General features: G+C 40.6%; 2 protein-coding genes across 2 annotated transcripts; both read right to left on the bottom strand.

Moving 5' to 3' along the window:
• Positions 1-1,264: 1,264 nt before the first annotated feature.
• LOC115730878 (putative elongation factor TypA-like SVR3, chloroplastic) lies at positions 1,265-9,162 on the bottom strand. Its single transcript, XM_030661498.2, has 14 exons — positions 8,664-9,162; positions 8,284-8,393; positions 7,942-8,145; positions 7,171-7,347; positions 6,722-6,874; positions 6,220-6,309; positions 5,240-5,374; positions 5,044-5,160; positions 3,993-4,144; positions 3,841-3,925; positions 3,447-3,541; positions 2,597-2,762; positions 2,262-2,457; positions 1,265-1,767 (listed from the first exon to the last, which is right to left on the bottom strand). Exons 1-14 carry the CDS (start codon positions 9,157-9,159, stop codon positions 1,634-1,636), a joined length of 2,310 nt encoding a protein of 769 aa, XP_030517358.2. The 5' UTR covers positions 9,160-9,162; the 3' UTR covers positions 1,265-1,633.
• Positions 9,163-14,770: 5,608 nt separating this feature from the next.
• LOC115730906 (remorin 4.1-like) lies at positions 14,771-16,628 on the bottom strand. The gene is made up of 3 exons (XM_030661522.2): positions 16,299-16,628; positions 15,637-16,040; positions 14,771-15,240 (listed from the first exon to the last, which is right to left on the bottom strand). The coding sequence occupies exons 1-3, from the start codon at positions 16,561-16,563 to the stop codon at positions 15,049-15,051; spliced, it is 861 nt and encodes a 286-aa protein (XP_030517382.1). The 5' UTR covers positions 16,564-16,628; the 3' UTR covers positions 14,771-15,048.
• Positions 16,629-17,043: the final 415 nt, after the last annotated feature.

The raw sequence follows: 17,043 nt of genomic DNA, 5'->3' as shown, positions 1-17,043 counted from the left end.
AGCGTTTAGCGTTCGAAGCTCTCTTTTCTTTCGCTTTTATAGCTTTATTCTAATTCAGAAGGTTTACATTCCTACTGTCCTAGGGTGTTAGCCTTCATTAGTGTGATGTGAGGTGGTTCGTGTATCTACAAAGTTGGGTTACCCTTTCTCTTGTAATAAGCTTTGATTGAGATAAAAGTTAACTTTCTAATCCACATCCAATCAATTGGCCTCGGTTTGCCGCTGTGAAGACGGACAGAATAGAAAGAATGACAAATAGAGAGATCTAGTTGCGGGGCTGAGACGTACTGTATCTGCATTTTACTAGCACTGTGGGCATCAAGGTCCATGTACCAGAACGGCATGCGAGGATGCCAAGTCAAGAATGGTATGTGTAGACATCGTCGTCTCGGCACCTTGCTGATGACGACCCATTCAAATCAAGGCTTCTATCAATGACAAGTAATTAAACCCAATAAGAGGAAGAGAGAGAGAGGGAGACGTCAACAACGCTGCATTATTCTGAGCTCTTTCTCGTTCACGTCAGCTTGCACCGTAAAGGTCAAACAAGGAAAGCGACCGAATGTGGTAATAAAAGTCGTCCTGATCTCGATAACCAACCGTTTGATGATTGAGATTATTTTACCGATTCTGCTTCGACAAGACACCATAGATGTTAATCTTGACATGGTCATCGACGCTTTGTGGACAAAAAGACGATAAAAGATAAAGACACCCATATTGCAGAACCGTTCACCTTCTAGATGCACACGTGCGCGGGAAGGACAGTTTCTTCTCCGTGGATTCAGAAGCGTAGTCATGGAGACTTGGCAGATATCCAGGGGAAGAGTACTTGGCGTTCTAGATGTTGGAGAACTTCCCTAATGCGTGGAGAATATGTAGGTAAGACGAGATAAGATGGATTAAAGCTAACAAGGATATGCAGAATACGGTGTGACTCGTTAATTAAACAGATGGATGCAAGAGCAAGGTTCTAGAAGGATGGCTTTTTGACTTTTCAATTGATGAAATATCAACTCAGAACAGCCAAACATTGTACATGCCATGGACCACTGAAACTTTTCCACACTCCCACCGCTAAGACGGAAGAAAGAGACAACAGGGGGCGCACCAAAAGAGGTGCTTCAGAACTGACTCAAGCGGAAACACCGGTGATTGTATGACACCATATGCAGAAAAACAGAATGTAAACAAATAAAGATTACCATGAACTTGAGCGAGGAAATATAATGGCTGTATGACGGAGTGAAGAAAGACATGGCAGTGAATCTCTGGAAATCTCCACTGTATGATTCATTCAGGTAAAAGAGTACAATGCTTCGCTATTGATGTTGAAAATTAGAAGTAGTACAATTTAACTATGACCTCCAATTGGCAATGATACAGTGCTTGAAGTCCCTTTCTGTATGTATGAACTCGCTGGGAGTTAGGAAGGCTACAAAAAATGGGCATGATCTGGATGACCAGATGAGGTGGATCGCCAAAAGTAGTTTATGTAGAGAGCTTCCAACATCCACTATATACCCTCCCGCAGAGAGAGAGAGAGAGAGAGCAACATGTAAACTTTAACAGATATGTTGCTCGAGCAGCAGATGATTAATCAGGCAACAAGCAGATGTTCAGCTGTTCACCTTCACCTCGACTTCTTTGCAAGCTTAGGATTTTTGCACATCCGGATACTTAAAGGAGTCACCTCCACCAGTTCATCTTCCTGAATATATTCTATGCAGTCGTCCAAACTATAATCCAATGGTGTATCAAGCACCACTGCAAAAGGGAGTAAAAGTATTAATAGATTGGATCAGAGCATGTTAACTTCCGCTTGTATGTGACCAGCTGAGAGATCACAGTGACATCCCAAATAAAAGAGAGGATCGAACTTTCGTTTCAGCGACCTAATATTAGCCTCTTCCCAGATAACAAATACATGTATGAGATGTAGGTACTAGAGAAATATAACATAGCAGAACTTCTATAATTTTTGTGGCTATAGTCGATCAAAGAGGAAGACACATATCCAGATACCCATTGTGAGATATAAATATTTTACTTGTGTAACCAAAATGCAAAATAGATAATTCTAACTGCAGCTGTTCAATTGAAGTGACATTCTGTCTTCATTAAATGGGAGCAATCAACATCTCAAAGATGGGAAGCAAACTCTTCACATGATAATGTATGAATTTCTCATAAATGCTTCTGCCTATTTATTCACAGGTAATAGGAAGGAAATGCACAACTTTAGTATAGCTGCCTCTCACCAGTTTGTTCCTTGTTGGAGCGCACGTTGGTTGCTGCCTTTTTCTTGCAGACATTGAGGGATAGATCCCCTGTGCGCTGATGAATTCCTACAATTTGACCTTTATAAACCTCCACGCCAGGACCAATAAACATCTGCCCCCTCTCCTGAGAACTTGCAAGGGCATAGGATGTACTTGTTCCATCCTCAAAAGCAACCTGAAAATTAGTCTTATAAGTCACTATATAACAGAGGAAGGTAGAGAGAAAACGTGTGGTTAATAAAAGCGTGGAAGTAAAATTTCTGCACATGGTTTTAAGTCTCAACTAATAACAAAATTCCAACAAAAAAAGTTACCAATGATCCTTGATCCCGAGTGTTGATATCACCAGCCCAAGGACCGTAGCTATCGAATATTGTGTTGAGAATAGCTGTTCCCCGAGAAGCAGTTAAAATTGCATTTCGCAGTCCAAGAAGGCCACGAGTTGGCATCCTATATTTAAGCAAAGTAGTTCCCTCTGACCTGGAAGACACAAAAGTTTGCCTAAGTTAAGATCAAAATCATGTTTTCACACAACAAACTACCTGCAGGAGAGAGACCCTAATGACCAAGGAAGCAGCAGCAGTCAGCAATTCAAATAAGCGACATATTGCGAAGAGCCAAGCTCTATTCTACCAAGACTAAAGCTATCTGCTCTATCCCAGCTGCAACTAAGAAAAGTCCAGTAAAACAAATGCCTCTGAGTGCTGATTGAATATCTTCAGGCACAATCAAAGATCTTAAGAACAATCTGAACATGAGCATGTGAGGGCATCTCATCTCACAAATAATGTCTATTCTCACATAGCATGCAATGGCACGCAAGATGTTAAAAACTACCGATCTCCAATGTGCAGATTGCATCACTTATTTTTACAAATGGAAGGATAAAAATTTGACTAGCATTAGCATTATCTACCATACAATCATCAAATATGGTGCCACCAGGCACCAAAACGGCTACGCAAACAACTTCTTCCATAAGATGTCGTTTATGCATCGTCATTTTCTCTACTACTTCTTACCCTAAAAAAGCAGGGCCACCTTGCGTCCTTGATCAATACAACATACATTTTGAACGCTATAGTAAATTTGCAATACACTTACACAAAGAAACCTCAAAGTTTGGTCATGTAAATAACAGGAGAGAGAAATTGTTTTACAAACCCAACCCCCTGCATATCAAACATCTGCCCACGCCTTCTGCCAAGAAGCTCAACGACAGATCCCATGTGTTCTTCTGGTACCTCCACCGTAGCAATCTGGCAAGGATATCAAACATCAAGGTCACCTAATTTTTGACACATAGTTGTCCATGCGAATAGAATCAAGTTTCTAAGTTAGATAGTATTGAGAACCCTAATATCTGGTGCAGAAAAATGGGTTTATTTGAATACACAACAGAAGATGCAGATCGTCCAGTACTCTTTCTGGATGAGCTCTACCAGTAATGTCCTCCATTGATTTAAGAAAATAGAAAGTCATCCAAGGGTCCACAAAGATCGAAGGTATATCAGTATTGAAATTATTCGTTGTGAAGGAATAGTGATTAGGCACTCACCTCAAATGGCTCCATCAACTTGTCATTCACCCTTTTGCTAATGACCTTAGGAGGGCCCACCATGAATTCATATCCTTCTCTTCGCCTGAAAGGCATTATCGAGTGGATAGGCACACATATGTGGGAATGGAAAGGACAGGGAGCACACTTACATGTTTTCTATTAGAATGGTGATATGCAAGGTACCACGCCCACTGACTATGAAGGTGTCAGAAGTTTCACCGTCTTCAACTTTCATTGCCAAATTCCTCTCAAGTTCACGGAATAGTCGATCACGTAAGTTCCGACTAGTAACATATTTTCCCTGAAAAACAAAATTTTAATTCCCCTACACGAATCTTCCACAACATTTATACTGGCAATCCAAATACAGAAACATGCCATCCCAATAAGAAACAAAGAAAAAAAGACAGACCAAATGGCAAAATAATGGAGTGTCTAGGGATAAAGCAAACCATCCTCCATGCATCTAGTAAACCTTACTCAAGCCACAGAGTCAGCTATTTTAGAACCTTAAGCTATTAAATGAAGGCGTCATTTAATATATGAATGCTTCAACACTTCCCCGTAGTCAAAGGCTGGACACCTGATACTAAAGCGTGGAAATACATAATAAGGGAGACCCATAAAGACCTAGAAAGATTTGAACTCACGATCTCCTGCTTTGGTACCATATAAAATTTGTGGGACCACTACCAACTATTCTAGTATTAGATGAAGGGATGGTTTAATATTTAAACACTTCAACGTAGAAAAAATTTAAACCTCTATTCTCCTAACCTCAAACTTCCCATCAAACTGCCAGAAAGATTTTACAACTACAACTACAGTCAAGCTGCAGAGACGCACACATCGCCAGACATATGTAAACTGTCGATGCAAACAAGCTATTTCAACAATTTCCTAAAGGACCTTTGAGCGCCAATTTTACAACTAAAGTGTAATCCTGTAGGAGATGCAATATTACAGAGGATAATTCCAGAGACATTAATTAAGGACAAGATTTTTTTAGTGATACAATATGTGTGCTCTTGCTATTGAATTCTTAGATAAAGCAGATCCAGTTAACATGTGATAGAATCCCAGCACTCCAAAAGGAGAACCTAGCAAACAACAATGTATCTATTCATGCCGCAATTTTATATTACAATTGACAAGTAGGCCCCAAAGGACTTCCAGTATATTACTGTTCAAATAGCATACCTCCCGTCCAACAAATGGTGATATGTTTATAGAAAATGACATTTTCACTGTTGGTTCCTCCACCTTGATGGCAGGTAATGGCTTTCCTGATATTCTATCAGCAATTGTCTCTCCAATCTGAGCAGATTAGATGCTAGTCACAAAGAAGAAGATAGCTAAACATTATTGTGATCCTCGTGTAGGAAATGAAAATTACCTGGATATCGTTGATGCCACAGACTGCACATATATCACCTGCTTCCACACTTTCTACAGGAATTCTACTGAATTTTTCATACACAAAAAGCTCACTAACTCTTGCATATCGACAAGAATCTTCTGAAGTGCATACCTAAAGAAGAAACAAATTAAAATAGTCAGAAAAGAGAGCAAACTTTCTTTCTTTCTGACAAGCATACAGCCAATTCTGGCCCGCATTCCCAGGGTTGTGGCCTATTACACAGTCAATAATAGGCATCCATGAATTTTTTAGCCAACAGTTCAAATTAAATTCACTCAGGATAATAAGCAAGCAAGGTTTACCCATGATAACTACAACGCATCCATAGTTCTGTACAAGCATTCAAAGAAAGACTGAGGATATTCTTGGTTGAGCCATGTACAGACTAATAGTTGTTAAATTTTAGAGTATTGATATTAAATTTCTGTTTTTCTGACAAGTAAGTCATATAAAGTTTTGTGGATTCCGATATTGAATTGGAATGATCAAATAATTTTACATTAAGAAGCATAAGATTGGAATCTCAGGTTAATGAAAAAGACAACTATTGACAAAGACTATCCGAGCATAAGTTACTAATCTCTTAATTCCATCAAATGAATCATCAATACTAAAGCATATAAGAAAAATGTCCCAAACTAATCTCATCTCAAGATTAAATTCAAGAAAAAGGTCCATGAAATAGCAGACAACTCCTTCACTGACTCATCAGTGCATTTTCTACAAGGTGGATTCACTACCAATGAACACTTCATTAGCATGTATTTCAAATACCAGGGGACCAACTAAAACCAATATGTCCACTGGCTTAGCTTTAGACAATTATCTGATCATCACTAACTAAGGTTGAGAGAAGTTCTAGCTGTAAACTATCTCTGAAAGACCAGCAGAGCTAAAAGTTCTAGAGAAGGAAAAGGAAAGACGTCCATGAGAAGATTTGAGCTTTCGAGCTTTACCTTCACATCAGTGCCCTTCTTCAAAGTCCCAGCATGCAAGCGCCCAATAGCTATCCGTCCTTTATGTTCATCATACTCAATATTTGTGGCCTAAATAACAAAAAGTGATTGCTACACATTACTGGATTCAAAATATGTTGACAATCAAGCTTACTTAATCAATACCAAGCAAAGGATCCATAACTTGAGAAGATAGGATGAGGAAGCACTATAATATGATGCTTCGAGAGAACAAGAGACTAGTTCATTTCTACTTATACTTTAGACTTGCTGACCATCATTATATTAAACTGCCATCTGTTATCTAACAATGAAGTTTGAGTAAAAAGGTAACAAGTGTCCATGTTCTAGTTTTGTAGACAAGTCCAGGAAATTACTTTTTCTTCCTAGCCCAATATAAGGTAGCACATTATAGCAACATCAGCTAATAACAAAAACAAAAATGAGGTGATAGATTTGAGAGGGAGAGGGAGAGAGGCTATGAAGGTGTAGAACCACTGACAAGCATTTGTAATGTGCCATCCTTGTCAATACAAGGTCCGGGTATACATCTGATTATCGCCTCAAAAAGTGGGCTAAGGTCTTCCGCCAAATTATCTGGGGAAAGTCCAGCTTTTCCTTTAATGCCACTAGCATATATTGCTTGGAAATCACACTGCACGTGCATCACATCTAGATGAATTAACTTCTGATGAATCCAGTTCTAAAGACCCAAACATAAAAGAGGAAAGGTAATGAACAGTTATAAAATCCCAATTACTCATATTTAGATTCTGAGGGTAACCATATAGATAAGAGTCAAAAGTACTTGACAATCCTCATGATGAATACCTCCATCTAGACTACCAGAAACTATTACTACTATACAAAAATATTTGAGTAGCCTAAATTTTATCTGTTGACGCGTCACAACACAGATATGATTGTTTTTCCAGTATATGCCACAAGTACCTGTTCATCTGTCGCATTTAGTTCAATGAACAATTCAAAAGTGGAGTTTATGACAAAATCTGGACGAGCAGATGGTCTATCAATCTTATTGACGACGACAACTACAGCATGACCAAATTCCAATGCCTTCTTCAGGACAAATCTTGTTTGGGGCATAGGACCTTCAACAGAATCCACCTACGAGAGAGGAGTGATGTGCATTAAAATTAACACGGGAGGAAACTCTTATTAACCACAAAGACAAAAGAAAGTAAAACAGAGACACTCAAGAAAGGAGGATCGACAGTCATTTGATGTAAAGCAACAACTAACTAACAGAGCATACGTGCCTTCTAGTGTAGTATTGAATATGCGATTCAAATAAGGTCCTTCTTACCATATATTCAGACGAAAGTACGTTACAGACAAGGGAAGAAGTAGCAAATTCAGAACTAGGAAATGAAAACTCAAGTTAGAAAAGTATCAAATGCACAAAGTTTTGAAGTGAACAATCAGAGGAAACCATAGTTCTTACTCAGTAACAACCTCTGTCGAATAAAATAGAGTCTAGACACCAGATGTGCCCAGGGTTTCAAATTTCCCTAAATTTGGGTTTAAGATTTATCTATAAATGTATCCGTTACCCTATCATCTTGCTCTGTAGCTAAATTATCTTATCGCAGCACTAAGACTGTCACATCTCTAAAGTGATAATCACCTGATCAATTATGAGATAATTTAGGTTTCCACGAGAACTGCATAACACGGCCAACAGGAAAATGAAAAAATTACCACGAGCAGCACTCCTTCCACCATATTAAGGATGCGTTCCACTTCACCTCCAAAGTCAGAGTGTCCCGGTGTGTCGATTATGTTAATTTTCATGTCTTTGTAATTGATAGAAGTGTTTTTGCTAAGAATTGTAATTCCCCTTTCACGTTCAAGATCGTTCGAGTCCATTATCCGTTCTTGCACGAATTGATTATCACGAAAAACCTGCAAATGAGAACCGATACACACATCAGCAATATTTCATTCCCTTGGAAGAGAATGCGTTCCTGGTTCAGATGTAAAACTGCCGAAGACCAATGTTTAGAGTCTTTGTTTAGAATACAAAGGGATTTCGAGCTGTACCTTGGCTTGCCTCAACATAGAATCCACCAAAGTTGTTTTTCCGTGATCAACATGCGCAACAATGGCTATATTCCTTATATCTCTTCTCCTCATCAACTGGCTCTTCTTCTCTGCCAGAACAAAATTTCGGCATCAATCACTCTCTCAATGCACTGGTGATCTACAAATCTCTCGCCATGTCTCCAGTCAAGAAAATTCATTTCCCACTAGAAAGCCTGTTTCTGCCAACTAAAGAAATCGGAATCCCAGAACAACGACAAACACAAAATCCCCATGCTTACTCGCACAGTGCGTGATATCGAAAGCAGACCAGAGAGTAGCGAGCATTCATCATCTCCGCAATGACAACTCAAGTCGGCGGCGGAGTTTCCGAAACGTACCAGTAGGCGTCTCCGTGGTCTGAGTGGCGGAGCAGGCGATGGGGCGGTGAATCCGACGCTTGGAACGACATCGGAGGGTCGTCCCGGAGGCGAGAGGCGAAGACAAGCTCGAGCCGAGACCCAAGAGCTGCGTCGCCGACTGACAAGAAGGGCGGCGACTCCTCGCGTTCGAGCTCGAGCCAGGGTTTAACAGAGCAGGCGAAGGACTGCGGAAGGCGAGCGCCATCTCTATCTTCTTCTTCTTCTTCTTCTTCTTCTTCTTCTCTCTCTGTGCAATTGCAGTGTGAGAGTACGCGCGCGCGAGAGAGAGCGAAGGCGGAAGCGATTTGGCAAATGCGGCCGTTATTGGTGGTGGTGGTGGTAGTGCTCTTCGTACATCGTCATCATCTGGGTTTTTTTTTCGTTGCGGCCCAATGTTCATCCACGTCGACGCTGTGGCCCCACTTGGAGGGTGACGTGGACAGTTCCCAGTACGTGGCTCCCGTTGATTTGTCATCACCTGCGCTTTTTTTATCTGTATATTTTTTGGGGTCAGGATTTTGCGGGGAGGCTCTCCGCAGGTCCGACGCGACCAAATATCTGACAATTGAGGACCTGTTCCATAAATAATTTCCGAGTAAAAATAATTCTTTTTAATTTTATTTTCGGAAACATTCTGTCTTGTTCCAAATTTGTTTCATTGGCACTGGTCCGTAAGAAAAATTAATTTACCTTATCAAATAGATTTCTATTCTTTTACGTGAAGTAGATAAACACGGGCATTACCAAATATATACTAAATATAACAAAATAAAAATGTTTGAGTAATTAATAAAAGACTTTTGCCACTCCTTCTTTGACTCGAATACATCATGTCATAATGTTTCCACCGTATTATCCTCAGTGTGGCTCACCTTTTAGCATGTTTTAATTGCAATTTTACGAAAATGATTTCATTATTTTTTTTCCCCTCTCTTTGTTTGTTTCTCCCTTTTCTTTCTTATAGGTCTCATTTTCCTCCTCCTTCTTACTTCTCTTGTGGGTAATTCTTCTTTCCGCACCTTTGGTGTCTCGTGTTCTTTCGGTTCTCTCCCGGTTTTTTCTCGCAAAATATCCAAATGCTGGTGTTAAGTCGAAAGTTTTTTGCGAGTCGCCGGAAAAAGCACAAAATGTAGAACCATTACAACAAATAGAATGTTAGAACCATTATAAAAAAGAGGATGATGTTCATATAATTTATTACAAATTACAGTCTTTATATAATAAATTATAATTGTACTGCAATAGTCTTAATAAAATACATAGAAGAGAGATCATTTAGTTGCTTAGATCCCCTCAAAAATGCATTGTGCCTATATTTGAGCACCATGATTTATGAGGGTTCTTGAATGTGAGCTTGATATAAGATCTTTGCCTTTTGATTTACATTTTCATGGCCATAACCCTTACAAGTACCAAATCTCTTTCCCTTTTCAATAAAAGGGTGTAGGAAGGTGGGGTTTGCATCGTAAATCTTCGCTTTCTTGACTTGAAGAGTAGGAAGGTGTGGAAAGAAAAGAATTACCTCCTAAGAGAACAGAGAAGTAAAAAGAAGAAGGAAAGTGTGACCTACGAGAAAATGAGTATAAAACTGTATGCAATGGGAAAATTCCAAGGGATGTTAATTAATTATAGAAAAAACATATAATAGCATTAAGGGAAAATTTCAAACAAAGGGCTTGAAGTATTTTTATTTTCTTAAATAAGTGGCCAAGTCATAATCAAAAAAAGGCGTGATAGCACAGACTAGTCAAAGGCATTTTCGTCCTTTACCTTTTTTTAATTTTTTATTTGTCTTTTTCCTTTTCTATTTTTATACTAAAAAAAGAAAGCACAAAAAAATAATAATAAGGCCATTTGCCTATGGCCGCCACCCCATCGTAGGCGGCTAGCCCTCTAGCCCGATCATTCTTCTTCTTCTTTTTCCTTTTTTGCTTTTCAAAATTTTTAATTTTTTTTATATTTTTAACTTAATTTAACTAAAATTTAGGTTACAATTATCAATTGACGAAAATGCTCTTGATCGATCGAAATATTTGGCGGGCCGGCTAGGTCATACCCTTATTTGAAATAGCCATGACCACTTCATATCCTTACTTGAAATAACATCATCTTCATGCCTTTGTTTGGAATTTTCCTTAATATCTTCATCTAAAGTGATTATTTGATATTTTCTCCAACCTGATCGTTCTTTTTTTTTTTTTTTGTCTTTTTTAAAATTTTAGTTTTTTAGATTTTTAACCTAATTTAACTAAAATTTAGGTTACAATAATCAATTGATGAAAATGCCCTTGATCGGTTGAAATATTTGGCCGGCCTGCGATGTCAAGCACTTTATTTGAAACAGCCAAGACCATTTCAAATCCTTATTTGAAATAATATCCACTTCATGCCATTATTTGGAATTTTCCTTAATATCTATGTCTAAAGTGATTACTTGATATTTGCATAAACACTAATAAAGTGAGGTACGAAATTGTCATTCAATATTAGTATAAACCCTCGGTTATAATTTGCCGACTCTCTTTCTTAATCTATTCATAAGTCGGTCTCATATAAGTATTACTCAAGGTCAAGCGGATTTGTGCTATACATTCTAAGTGATATCTGCCAATAATTCGAGAGGGACGTAATATAATGGTTCTGTCATTTTGGTCCAGTAAAACACCATTGCCTAAGTTTTTTTTTTTTTTTTTTGGGGTCGAAACATCGCCTAAGTTTAAAAAAAGGGAAGACAAAGAACAAATCAGCCAAGGTGAAGAAGAATTGTTAAGATGGCAGAAAGAAAAGGACTCAGAGGATCTTCCGGGTTGGGTTCCTGGGATATTCTAAATTGAGAGTCTATCGTGGTCTCCACCATCCACAAGAAAAAGACGATGATAAGCGGGTCGGGCCGTCCATGTACCCGGCCCATCTTGCACGATCCATGTACTACCCACTGGTCGTTTTCGGCCTTGCTTCTTCGGCCCAAGGACCATCCATCGGCGCTTTTATTGGGTTCGTGGGCCACCAAGCCAATTGGACAAATGTAGATTTGGGGACAAGATTTGAGTTGGGGAAATGGCATTCCACGCACGAGATACATCGCGCGGCAGTGACACGCGGAGAAACAACTCGACTGTTAACGAGCGTTTTGAAAATTCAAATGCGAAATCCATCGGGGAGTGTATCATGTTGGTAGAGTGATCAATCAATCCGACCACTTCACAGTCTCTTTGTCGAAAGACTTGAACAACTTGATCAAGAATCGTTTCCATTCCATTCTCAAGCAAAATCGTGGTTAACCCGGATTAAAATGGGCTCAATATGAGTCGAGCCATTGTCGATTCAACTCAAACCCCATTAGAAGGCCCTAAGTACGTGCGTGATTTTCAATTAAACTTCCACCTCCCGTACATTCCTAGATGAAGTTTTTTCGGTCAGAACCCTAACGTAGTTTACATGTACAAAACGCACACCTTACTATATTCAAGGAAAAGTACTTCAATTTTAAATTTATCTAACACCTTCTCATCCGATGAGGTAGCGTGTCAATACATCCTCATTCGCATATCGCATCAAGCGTTTTGTCACGACACGGATGAGCACGAACGTAATTTCCTTTCGATTTCTCGTCAGATAGCGGGAAGTAAAAATACAATTTGAATACTCGATGCGATTATTTGTTACTTTATGTCGGCCTTCACATTCGACAAAAGTCGTTATTCCTGGAGAAAGAGTTGCTTTCCTGGTGGAGTGCATGAGTTGGCCCCTCGAAGATTTGTTCTGAAGCACTTTCGGTGGTATTTAATTCCCCACTTTGATCTACCAGTTTTGTCCGAATCATTCGAGGATTCCCTTGTCAATTGATAAACTAATGATAGTGTTGTTAGGTCTAGGACAGCGGATTTCGTGCAACGAAAAGCACAGATTCGTAAAATTAAAGAGATGTCTAAGTTTAATTTATATATCCAGGCATAAATTGAACTAGACATAATGGAGGGCAGCACATCAAAGGTAGATTTCCTATGTCTGAAAATATCTTTCTTTCACCACAAATGATGCATAGAGTTTTGAGTATCGATCAGGGGTGTCAACCCGAACTGACAAACCGAGCTAAAAATTGGGAAAAAAATTGAAAATTGAAAAAAAATTAAAAATATAAATATAAACTTAATTAGTTTAAAAAATCTAAATTTTGGAAAAAAAATTAAAATACAATTTTACTCAAAATAAATTGAAAAATTAGCTTAAAATTACAACAACAACAAAAAAACAAGGTTACTTGCATAACCAAGCAATGAGGGATGTGCAAGCCCTCGTTGCCTGGTAAACCAGAAGAATTAAAAAAAAAAATTTAAAGTTTTTGTTAAATTTTAAGCTTATTTTTAATTTTATTTTAAATAAAATCTGTATTTTAAAAGAATTTATTTTTAGCTAATTTTTAAATTTGAATTTGACTTTTTAATTTATTTTAAAGTGTAAATTCCACATGGCAGCCCGCGTGGACTTATTATTTTTTTAAATGTCATTTTTCATTAAAATAATAATTATTAATGACACGTGGTAGTTTTGGCCGAAAATTATCGCCGAAAGCACCAAAGTAATCATTTTGTTTCCGACTTGGCACTAAAGTGATCCGATTAAAACTTTTGATACCAAAGTGATCTCCGTACATACTTTTTGATACTAAAAGTACCCTTTTCCCCCAAAATAACTATTCTTTTTTTTTTCCTTTTTTAGATCATCTTCCTCCCACCTACATTCTTCCTCTGCAAGCCTCCTCCTCCACAACTCCCTAAATCTATCCCCGCCGACCTCAGCATCAGTGCCCTCAACCTCGTCCGCCACCACCCTCGATAGCAAATCCAGCCCCTTCGTCGTCAATTGGAGGTCAATTTGATCCCTAGATGGAGCATGAGAGAGCCGACATCTGATGCTTGTCCTCGATTTGAGACCCATATCTCATCCTTGTGGTCGAGCATGGCAATGGTGGAAGATGAAGCTCGAAGGTGTAAAGCCTTTAGCTAGTCGTTTTCCTCTGCTAGAACTCGGAGCGAAATTTGGTTCAATTCAAGCTTCCACCCTAATGATTCAATTCGATTCGATTTTCTTGAAAAACCGAATAGAATTGAACTATTGATACCCCTATCGGTCGTCTGATTAATCAGATTGTCGACCCTTCTCATGAAGGGAAAAGGGATTATGTTTTCCAACACAATTTTGTATTTGTGCAACGGACTTTAGACCAAAGGAGTTTCATGAAATATAAATAGTGTTTGATAGGCAATTATTGTACACAATGGACTTCAGATCAAGGTTGGGCGACTTTAGGCAAGCTAGATCTAGAGATCAAGCGTCGATGCAACCCCAAGCAAGGGCCGCCGAGTTAACGTGACACTAGGCAAGAGGCAATGCAACCCCATCGAGTCGACGTCGTGGTCGCATGATCCCAAGTGACGGCCCGCTGAGGTCGTGCAACCCTTGGCCACGCAACCCTAGTTGACCCTTCGCCGATGTCCCTCCAGCTCCTCCGCAAAGTCCAAAACGAGCCAAAAGGCAAAAATTTACTTTTGAAATTGTCCTCCCCTCTCCTCTCACATGAATGCCAAAATCTTTAAACTCGTTACTTAAAATTTTCAATCCCTCCATTTTCTCTCCTTTCCCCGTACACCAGACTTCTCTTCACGGGAGTCAGCAAAAATTGAAATCAAAGTGAAATTGCAATTCCTCATAGCTCGTGACTTCACAGTAGATAAGCAGCCTAAATCAGAGAGAAATTGATTGGTGCACAAAACGACATCACATCACCATAATGAAAGCAGACGCGCCGGACCATCAGCTCGAGGTCAACAATGAAGCCAAATTGGCATCCAACTTCTTCACCCACCAAGACCAAGCACGTACAAAAGAGGCCGTCCCTTCAATTCATCAGCAGCACACCCCCAAAACTATTTTACCGACCATTAAATCCCGGCGAATCCCATCCGGATCTTACGTGAGACCTAACGGATCTGACGATCCGGGTTCAATTTTAATATTACACAAGACGGTCGGCAGATGACGTTCGCTAATACACACCATGCCCTTTCCAAGAAGGCAATATTAGAAAAAGCAAATCGATGACACATTGCCCCCCGCACAAAAACAGTCCTTTGCCAAACACCAATCAATTCACAGTTCCTAGAACTTTAAAAGACGGTCCAAAGTCCAACATGCCCGCCTTGCAACATTGCCCCGTCTCTGAAAAAGGTCGGAGGAGGCCTAAAATATGAAGGGGGCACTTATTTTTCCATGCCCATAATTTTACGTAATTACACTCAGCACCCGTCTTCTTCTTCTTCTTTCCCATTTTCTGACTTTAGTGTGTGTATGTTGCTACGACATATCAGAAGAAGGACCTCTTGGCCGGGGCTCGACCGACGGCCCTCATCAGGTTCGCGATCTCGAGGACCCTGGCGACCTTGGTCCCTCGCTTGGCCTCCGCGCTCGCCCGCCTCTCCTCCGCTCTCCGGCGCGCCTTCGCGATGTCGTTCTGCATCTTCTCCAACGCTCTCGCCCTCTTCTCCTCCAGCTTCCTCTGCAGCATCAATCAAATTCATTGTCATCACCAACGAGCCAAACCCTAAGCCTCCTACCATTAAGAAAATAGATCGAAACCCTAATTTTTTAATTAAAGAAAAAGAAGCGATTAACTCGGTATAAGCGAGAGAAAGGCCATAATCGGAACTTGAGGAGACTTTAAGGGGCTGAGCTTAAACTATACTCTTCCAATCATTGCGTTGCATTAATTTGCGTACAATTGAAGTACTTGCGTACAACAAAGTGATGGTCCTCTGGTCAAACGGCTCATCATTTCGGAGTGATTAATGTTGACCCACCACACCAGTTAAGCATGAATGAATCGGCGTACAGAACAAGTAATTTCAGAAACTGCTCGTGAAGAATCATTTTTGATCATGCGAGCGCCACGTACCTCGACCTTCTTCATCCAAGATGAGGACTTGTGGACCTGCTCGCTCTCCCACCCGCCGATGACGGCGTCCTCCCGCTTGAACCGGTTGTTTATCTTGGCCACCTTCGCGTTCTGCCACGCGCTTATCTTCGCCTCCACCTCCTCCCTCTTCACCCTCTGCACCATCACCTGGTCTCCCGGGCCGACGACGCCGCCGCTGCCGCTCACGCTCACGCTTGACCCCGCACGTCTCGGAGAGCTGCTGCTCCGCCCAACCTCCTCCAGGGGATTATTTTCCGGGACGATCGCGAGCGGGTTCGTCTCTTCCACCGGAGTGCCGTCGTCATCTTCTCCGATCATCGCCAGGTTGTTCCCGTTCGCGTTGTTGCTCGCGCTCTGCTCGGTCTCCGTGTTGATCGCAGAGCCTGCAAGAGGCCATGCAGTTTTCATACCTAATTCTTTGTGCAGATCGTGTATCGCTCTACGATCGTGAAAGATTCAGAGCGCACGGTTCCGCGATACGTCGAAGCTATGGAGAAGATATCTGTACCATGAGCCTCGTTCTCTAACAGTTTAAAAGAGCAACTGCTGCACACTCCAACTAAATCAAGCGGAATCGTTTTCTACAGAAAGTTCTTCGCGACGTTCGTGTCCTGTTCCGAGACAGAGATCGGTGGCCTTACCGGCGATGACGAGAGCGTTGAACTCTCTGCTCATGGTGGTGAAGTTCTCGCTCGAGGCCACGTCGCTCCCCATGGACAGAGAGGAAGACCGGCCATGGCTGCCGGTCTCCCACTGGTCCCTCCTGCGGCCAGCGGGGGCGGAAGGCAGGGGCGGGGGCGGCGGGGTCAGGGCGTGGATGTCTCTGAACCGGTGCTCCTCGTCGTCGTCGTCAATCGATCCGCTGCTTGTCGTAGGCCTTTGACGATGATGTTCGATGCTCAGCATTGCAGGCAAGTGAACGAGAGAGAGAGAGAGAGAGAGAGAAGGCTAGGAATGAAGAGGTAGTGAGAGAAAGGGTTTAATCATAGTTTGTGTCTTTTTTTTCCCCCTGTTTTGTCTTGTGGCGTGGTATATGGAGGAATAAGAACCACACACGTGCCACTTTATAAAAAAGAGAGAGAGAGCGAATTCGAGTAAGAAATTATTTGGTGGATGTGATACACGTACTAAATTGAATCCGACGTTAAATTTTGTTAATTTTCGTGAGACAAACATAACATCTATGAAATTCAACGGCCCAGATGTGATGTGCCGACATGAAGGGTTCCTCGAATTCAAGTGTGAAAAATATATTTTAGGTGTCTTTTAGAGATATAGAGGAATTTCGGTATATTTTGATGTGTATAGAAAAGGGTTAATTATAATATTTATCACGTAACTATCTAAAGTAATAAGATAACCATGATATCGATTACAATCAATTAA

The sequence above is a fragment of the Rhodamnia argentea genome, chromosome 10 (assembly GCF_020921035.1).
Source record: "Rhodamnia argentea isolate NSW1041297 chromosome 10, ASM2092103v1, whole genome shotgun sequence".
Lineage (NCBI taxonomy): Eukaryota > Viridiplantae > Streptophyta > Magnoliopsida > Myrtales > Myrtaceae > Rhodamnia > Rhodamnia argentea.
Note: the sequence above shows the minus strand (reverse complement) of the source record. Positions and strands in the feature narration are given on the sequence as shown.